General features: G+C 50.2%; 3 protein-coding genes across 3 annotated transcripts; all 3 read right to left on the reverse strand.

The window, feature by feature from the left end:
- Nucleotides 1-277: 277 nt before the first annotated feature.
- On the reverse strand, nucleotides 278-1,873 carry TEOVI_000618000 (coatomer delta subunit, putative; the record flags this gene model as incomplete). The annotated part of the gene is made up of 1 exon (XM_067223827.1): nucleotides 278-1,873. One exon carries the CDS (start codon nucleotides 1,871-1,873, stop codon nucleotides 278-280), a length of 1,596 nt encoding a protein of 531 aa, XP_067079928.1.
- A 1,197-nt stretch (nucleotides 1,874-3,070) lies between these two features.
- On the reverse strand, nucleotides 3,071-6,385 carry TEOVI_000618100 (protein of unknown function DUF221, putative; the record flags this gene model as incomplete). Its single annotated transcript, XM_067223828.1, has 1 exon — nucleotides 3,071-6,385. The coding sequence occupies one exon, from the start codon at nucleotides 6,383-6,385 to the stop codon at nucleotides 3,071-3,073; it is 3,315 nt and encodes a 1,104-aa protein (XP_067079929.1).
- A 463-nt stretch (nucleotides 6,386-6,848) lies between these two features.
- TEOVI_000618200 (PPIase, putative) lies at nucleotides 6,849-7,697 on the reverse strand (the record flags this gene model as incomplete). Its single annotated transcript, XM_067223829.1, has 1 exon — nucleotides 6,849-7,697. One exon carries the CDS (start codon nucleotides 7,695-7,697, stop codon nucleotides 6,849-6,851), a length of 849 nt encoding a protein of 282 aa, XP_067079930.1.
- Nucleotides 7,698-7,831: the final 134 nt, after the last annotated feature.

A 7,831-nucleotide genomic window follows, 5' to 3' on the forward strand; every position in this document is an offset into this window, starting at 1 on the left:
AGGAGAGAAAAGTTGTCTCCTTCCCGCTTACAATATTCTAAAAACAACGCTTCCCGCAGGTCTCACTCACTCGAGACAGAACCTCAAACCCCTCGGGTTTCCTTACAAGTATATATATGTATATACTTTTCCTCTCTTTCCTATCTGCAAGGAAAGCATCAGCATTATACACTTCCATTCGCAGTGTCTCCCCTGTCGCTCCCACCATCCTTGCAGCCCATGACTCCTACTCTCTAAAATGCACAGCACAGGCGCATCCATAGTGACGTGCAATGCGTTACTGTACGTTGTATCCTTCCGCAGTGAGTTGCGTCTCTTGAGTGAATTTCACCGGTACTCCGTTCTCCGTCTGCACGACCTCCAGCACACGCACGTGTGCAGCGGTTGCTCGCGTTTTGAAGGTAACATCAACCGGAAAAAACACTTCGTCGGCGCCGGATGCAGCGCAATCGGGATCGGCGAGTACCACCTCACAGTTTCCGCTTGCATTCACATGGTTGCTCACTTGGGGGATCTGCCACACCACACAGTCCTCCTGAGTGCTACACGAACCAGTCGTCGACTCCACCGTAGCAGCGACCGCACCACGTAGAGGAAGCGTCACGCGCACGTCGCATAATCCCTGTTCAACCAAATCCGCATTGGATATTTCATACTCAACTGTAATGCTCCCAGCGTTGGGCCAGCAAGAAAACGTAAGAGGGGGCTGAACACCGGAAGAGTTGTTGAGTCGCCAGCGTAAGATTGTGACGGGCTGGTGGACAGGGAACGGTTTGTTTTCCCGCATCGCTAAGACACGGTCTTCTGCGAATATTTCCTTGTGCACCTTAGCGTGAGCACGGAATGAGAACTCGTCGCTTGTTGGAGAAAGCATCAACTTCACGTTTGCCAGGTGCGGGTCGTTGACAAGTACGGAAAGCTCGCCGCGCACATCGACGGGACCGCTTGCGCCATCACGATCGAGGGTAGCACTAATTTTCTCCTCCACGACAACGTGAATACCCTCGATTGGGCCATCAAACTCCGGTGCCTTTGCTGCAGCCCCTGCATCCCCTACCGGCAGCTTGGTTGCAACCGCACCCACCGGTAATCCGGCTTCTTGCAGCACACGTGAAGTGATATCGGCTTTTCTCGCAACTCCAAGCGCCAAACCACCGCCGCGGCCAACCTTTCGGCCGGACAAAGAGTCAGCACTTCCGCTCGCCATCCCAGCTATTCGAGTGGGACCCAATTCATCCATAGTATCTATCCGACTGCTTGCCTCAGCCGCGGGTCGGCTTACACTCACTGCTGCTCCCCCACTGCCATAACCTACGCTGTCTGAGCCGATACCGGTGTACGGGTTCAGTCCGCGTTGACGTTTGTCGCGTAGTTCGTGCGCTTTACGCGATGCGTCCTTCTTCGCACGTTCCATTTGCAACCGCTTCTCTTCTCGGACCATCATTTCTTCGTGTGACTGCATCTCCAGGTAGGTTTGTATCTGCTCCGTGGTTGTGTTTTCACGCCGGCCTCCAACGATCACTTCGTCCAAAGCAAAGAACACCTTGAAAGCCTTCTCCTGCAAAAACACCTCGCTCACTGTTCCGACGTGCTCCGTAATAAGGCGACCCATGAGATGCAGCGTGTCGAGGTCCTCCACAATGTTGCTGCTGCGCGTGGTTATAAGCACAAGAAATAAATCATCCAGTGGCTGGTAGACGTAACGGACTGCACCCGCGTCGACGTACGTCACTTGCTTGTTAGTCGATGCCTCCATCAACCGAGGGAAGGCGGAAAGAAGGCCCTCAACACGAACGCGAGTGATGTCGTTGAAGTGCCGCGAGAGGACAATGCCCCCCTGTTTGTTGACTATCCCAGCAACAATAACGGTCATTTTTCTTTTTCTTCTCTCGCCTTTCCTCCCTCTTCTTCCCCACTAAAGCTACGGTTAGTGCGTCAAATTTTCCCCTTTTCCGTATTTTTTTTGTATGGATACCCGTTCAATTCGAGTTTAAACCTTACCACTCCTTCCTTGTTTCCCTCGTTACGTGGACCTTATTCACCCTTGTCCCACTTATTTATTCCTTTGAGCTACCTGCCCAGTGGTTGCCTCCCCTAAGCTTAACTAAACCAAATGTTTGTACACCAAACATCAGTGATGGACAAAACAAGAAAGGAGCAAGCAGACAAACAAGTAACGCTTGAGCGAAGAGCTAATTGAGTTAACAGCAACATCAAAAAGCAACAATAGCGGCCTCTCTTATCCCCCTCCTTCATTACTGCAACGGATTACGAACCGGGGGCGGCGGCCGATGGTAATGCCTTTTTTCCCCTTTCGTTCCATTGGTTGGTGCAAATTCAACACCGGCCACATGACTGTACACAGCCAACCACTACACTCTTCACAAATGTGAAGGCAGAAAAGATTGCGTCTTTGGTTTAGTTCATTCATTCTATTTTTCTTCACTTTTCAGTCTTCCCATCAGCCGACAAGACTCACATTAAACATCCACCCCTCACCTGCCCATCTCCCTTTATGCGAAACCTTTACCGCCACCCACAATAGTATTCAACGACATAAACACGCATACGGACGCATGTTTTTATTTATATGAACAAACGAACGTCACATATTCCCCCAGCCATTCTAACCCCTCGCCTCGAAGAGGTCGAAATGAAACATCAGTAAACACCGGTGAAGGCTGAAGTAAAGCATATAAACAGAGGAAACTAAACCAAAGAGAGAGAAACGGGAGGACGTGTGCGTGTCCAAGAAAAGAAAAAAAGTAAAAATCAAAAACGTAAAGGAACGAAAGCATTCCACTAGAAAAATGAAGAGAAGAGCAATGCGAACACATTCGTAGCAAAAGCAGGTAGCCGACTAATTCGCCGTCAATTTGGAACACATTACAGTTGGCAAACCAAACACACACCCAGATCTACACACATTACATTTAATCCGTAAACACCATCGTATCCGTACGTGCGCTACGGAGCACTTTTTACCCTTTAACTTCTTTTAAAGCACCAACAGCGACCTTTACTATCACCTTTGCAAGTGTCACACATGCGCAACACTACTTAGCTCCTGCTACCGCTGTTCTATGATGCCACATTCTTCCGGGTTGACTTCTGAGTACGGAGCGTCCCAGTAACGTTCCACATGGAATATGGTTTCCTCTAACCGCTCAATCTCACGTGTGATGTTTATGCGCTGAAGCTGCTGGTGTCTGGGATTGTAGCGGGAATCCACATTAGGATTGTGTGGCAATAGGGACATTCTGTGATAAAGCATATCGTCTTCCGCATCAGGTGCGGCATCCCACTCAACCACACCTTCCATTTCGGTACCGTCAGGGTCTTGGAGGTTACAAACTGAACCTACCGGGGAGCTTTGCATCCCTCGGCTTTGCCAGAGGAGTGACGTCGTTGGCGCGCAATGTGTCGGACCCGCGACGCCGTCGAAGCCCAAGTCCAACGTTTCCATGGAATACTGTTTTCTTGGCACAACAGGCAATGTTGCTCCCTGGAAAGTGACGGCGCTATCAGCCTCCCTGCGTTCTTCTTCTGCACGTGCTGGTGGTTTGGGGTTAGGTAACTTAGGGGCCACCACATTGTCGGCGCTGCGGGAGGTGCCATACTGCGTTTGGACTGAGCGAGGTACTCTGTTCCTGAGGAGTCTCCGTGCATTAGGTAAGGTAGCGATCCATCGACGAGTTGTGATGTGTGTGTAGGCCAACAGGATCACACTCAGGGTAAACGAAACAGAACAAATGAGTAGTCCACCCAAATGATCCAATTCGTTCATGAACAACACCCCGCCAACTGCGCCTAAGCAATACAACCAACAAGCTGCACGAATAACCATTCCTGCCGCACCGAATGGGGTACAGTCCTGACGCGGATGATTTTCAGGGCGGTAACGGTCGTACAGCATGCCACGCTGCGTAAAGTAGCGCACAACGAAGTAGATGCCAACAAAAAACGAAAGCAACGGAACAGTCATGTGGAAGAGAAGCCCCATGGCTAATAGGGAAAGATCGAAGCTGTACAGGTGCGGCCACTCGAACAGACAAGGACCAAAGAGTTCGTTGTACACACGCTGCACATTCGCCAGCTTGTGCTGCAGCACAACCAGAGTCAGCGTCCCAGGGTTGAGAAATGCAACCCATGTGGATACACACAAGCCCATAACAACCTTCGTGTACCAATAACCTCCCTCCGGAGTTACAAAAGTTACGAAAAGCTTTGCAATGCTATCGCGCGATATTTCTGTAATCAAGCGGTTCAACTCTTCCATGCCGTTTTGAAGCGGAGCCTGAAATATGACACCAGTAAGGACCATGAAAAGGTACTGTAGGTGTAATGCACACTCCTCACGCTCGTACATGTTTATTACCCCCATGGCAATGGCAAGAATGCGGACAATATAAGGGAGTGCTATGTTAAACAACGCGAGCACACCAACCGGTAGAAGAGCTGCGATAGCACTTCGGACATTTTCAGGCAACTTGGAAGAATCTCGAGAGAGCCATCCCATTCCGGGGATTTTGGAAATATTGTCAATGGAACTCAGAAAACCGACAGGGACAGACCAAAACAGCAACATTAAAATATATATCACAGCGACCACAATACGCCGCACCCAGCCCACTTGTCGGTTCGTTGTGATGTTCATTTCGATTATGCCATTAGAGGGGCCTGCAATGGCCGCCCATGTGCCTGAAGCTCCTCTGTGCTGGGCGTAAAAAAGGTTTACAAACTCGTAGGCTGCGAGTGAATTGTCAAACACAACATAAGCAATCCCCTTAGGTTTCCTAGCAGGTACCTCATCTACAAAACGATTCAGCTTTGTTGCCCGCTCAATGAAGGCCTTTTTCCAGTAGTCAACTTTGGATATCATGCTGAAACAGAACGGGAAAGAAGCACGCACGAGAAGCAGTTTTTTGTGCAACTCCTGCCGCTTCTTGTAACTCACGTGATTCGCTAACTTGTGAAAAACCTTGTAATCGGCGACGGCCTCCTGCAGGCCCTCCATCGCTTCCTCAGTTTTGTCCATATAGGTGTACATACCGGGTGGTGGGTCACGTGGGAATAGCATGCGCCGAACGCTCCCATCTTGCAGGAAAACGGCGTTTGACCGTGTTGTTTTGTACCGAGTGAAAAAACAAGACGAAAAGATACAACTCAAGCCGCCACAATCATACTGATGATACGTATCACCGTCATCAACGCTCAGTGTTCCACCCATGAGCGCATTTGCGACAGCGACTGGATAGCGAAAGGTATTCACGCCACGCCTGTTTGGGCCAAAGTACGAGTCCTCCTGAAGATAACGTCGCCGAAACGCCGCCTCCGTTAATACCCTCCCTTTTAACCCGCCAACAATCGCTACTCGATGGCCAACTGCGCACTCCATCTGGTGTCGCATCACTGTTTCAACATATTTATCCACCTTCCGGAGGTAATAGACGATGGCCGCAATAAAAAACAAACAAAACGCCATATCAAGGAGAGCTACAAACCACAAACGCCAGCTGTTCGGTGTAATGTTCCTCATTGTCAGATCATAAATACCGTGAAGGGGCACAGGAACGCAGGTGTCTGCATCCGTGTAGTGGCAGTACGGCATGAGTTCCATGCACCCAGTTCTGTTACTCCCTTGCGCACCACAATGCTTCTCATCCATGCTTACCATACTCTTCTCCCGATAATCGTCTGTTCCCGCCAGGACACAGATCCACAAATTGATGCAAGAACCTAGGATAAACACGGTCGAGAACAACTTCAGGAAGTACAGGTAGACTGCAACATGCGGGTCCAATGGTGTTTTTGGTGCGCCATTCGTCCGGGACGGCACGTTGCCTACTGGACTTCCAGAGGAAACACCCTCTATGTCAACCTCAACTGTGGCCGGGTACTCACTGGAAATGTGGTCCCGAGTAAGTGGAGCCGTCTCATCATCATCACCCACTGCGCTTCCCCTGTCGTCTGCGTTGTCGCCGATACCCGCGGGGTTACCACTTTCTGAATCGACTAAAGGTTTAAAAACATTTTCCAGACCCTCCACCTCTTCCTCTACACTCAGCCAGCACTTCCAACTGGGTAAAACGAACAGTGAGCATGGATAAGGAAGAGCACATCCAACTCTCCGATATCGCGGTTCCTTGTCATCGGGAGCCTGGAGTGTCTCCACATCACCACCAAGGGGCTCTTCCTCAACAAGAACAACAGCAGTGTGATTTAACCGAAAGACACGGCGCAACCACATCGATGGTGCATACACTGTGAAAGCACTAACGGCACCGAGTCCTATAAATGCAAAAGCACCCATCAGGAGCGTAAATAGTAAGCCATTGTCATCCCATGTGGCATCGGGATTCAGTGGCGTTGGGTGCGGATCCATGCCGAGACACCCTCACGGGTATTTTGAAATCTGGTAGGTGCCTGCGTTTCGCTTGACCGCACACCGCCTGGCTACGATCTGTCCTCCTACCGAGGCCCTACTTGTGCTGTACCAAAAAAAAAAAAGCGAAAAAGAGGAATGGAAGATGCACGTGGTCGTGAGAATAAAGGGGGTAAGAACGAAGGCGGGCTGCTACTCCTGATTAATATATTTTTTTTTTCAAGCTTTGCCTATAGTTAATTGCTTTTGCAACCCACCCACAGGGGCCTCTGTACATTAGAAATCAAGCCATGGTGGATAAACACCGACAGTACATACACAATGTTTCCGCTTGTTACATTCTATTTTCCCCGCACCCTGAGCGGTGAAGCCAACGCGCCACAGTGTCACAGTCAGGACGAAGGGAGACACGGAAGTGATATCCTGCAATTATGGAAAAATCAGAGCATCCCTTTCAACCGAACTACCCGCCGGAAGGGGACTTCACCGACACCCTCCCGCATTCCCGAGCTCCTTCTTCGCTAATATCAGCTGCAGGTGTTTTATCCGGCAATGTGGAGCCGAGCGTAGCTGGTAGTGGCCCTTCCCCGCAGTCCGTAACGACAATAAAACGTGATGGATAGCCAGCACTGTCGCCAAAGGGAGCAACCTCATGCATGAACTCCTTCAGGCCCTGCACCACTCGGCCAAAGCAAACGTGACGACCGTTGAGCGCCTTCTCATTTGAGTCAGACGTGGTTATGAAAAATTGCGAGCCGTTGCTGTTGGGTCCGTTGTTGGCCATCGCCAAGAGCCCGACTTCGTTCATCCGCCGTCGCTTATACTCATCCGCGAACCAACCGCGACCGAAGCTACTCAAATGATTCGCGCCATTGTCTACCCGCATGGTGAGGTCCCCGCCTTGAGCGCAGAATTGTGGAATAATCTTGTGAAAGTATGTCCCGCGGTAGGAAGGCACGACACCCTGGAACCAGTATGTCTCACCCTTCCGGCTGGTTGTGCGCCCTGCGCACAAATTCCTGAAGTTCGCACAAGTCTTGGGCGATTCATCATCAAAAAGTTCAAATTCCACGCGAAAGACAGGCCCCGGAGGCCCCGCGGATTTGACAGAGTCCAGCAAATTATGACGTTGCTGAACTAAAGACCCGGAGAGGGATGGGGTTTCTGGGAAACCGTTAAAACATGCGAGCTCCATCCAGCAGGAGGTCCGCTGCAGTCGGTGTCTGTGGCTAACATACTGCGTACCGGAGGCGGTTGAACCTTGTGTGGTTGTGCAACCAAGACAGTTGATTGTGGTGGATGACAAGGACATTATTGGTCACTGGGCGCTTTGGTGCTACTCGGCCCCCTCGCTGAGAACACTCAATACCTTTCTATTTGTTTCCCTCGTAGGAAATAAAGAGAAGGACGCACAGAAAATAAATAAATATATATATATATATATAT

The sequence above is a fragment of the Trypanosoma equiperdum genome, assembly GCF_001457755.1.
Source record: "Trypanosoma equiperdum strain OVI genome assembly, contig: ctg_1979, whole genome shotgun sequence".
Taxonomy (NCBI): domain Eukaryota; phylum Euglenozoa; class Kinetoplastea; order Trypanosomatida; family Trypanosomatidae; genus Trypanosoma; species Trypanosoma equiperdum.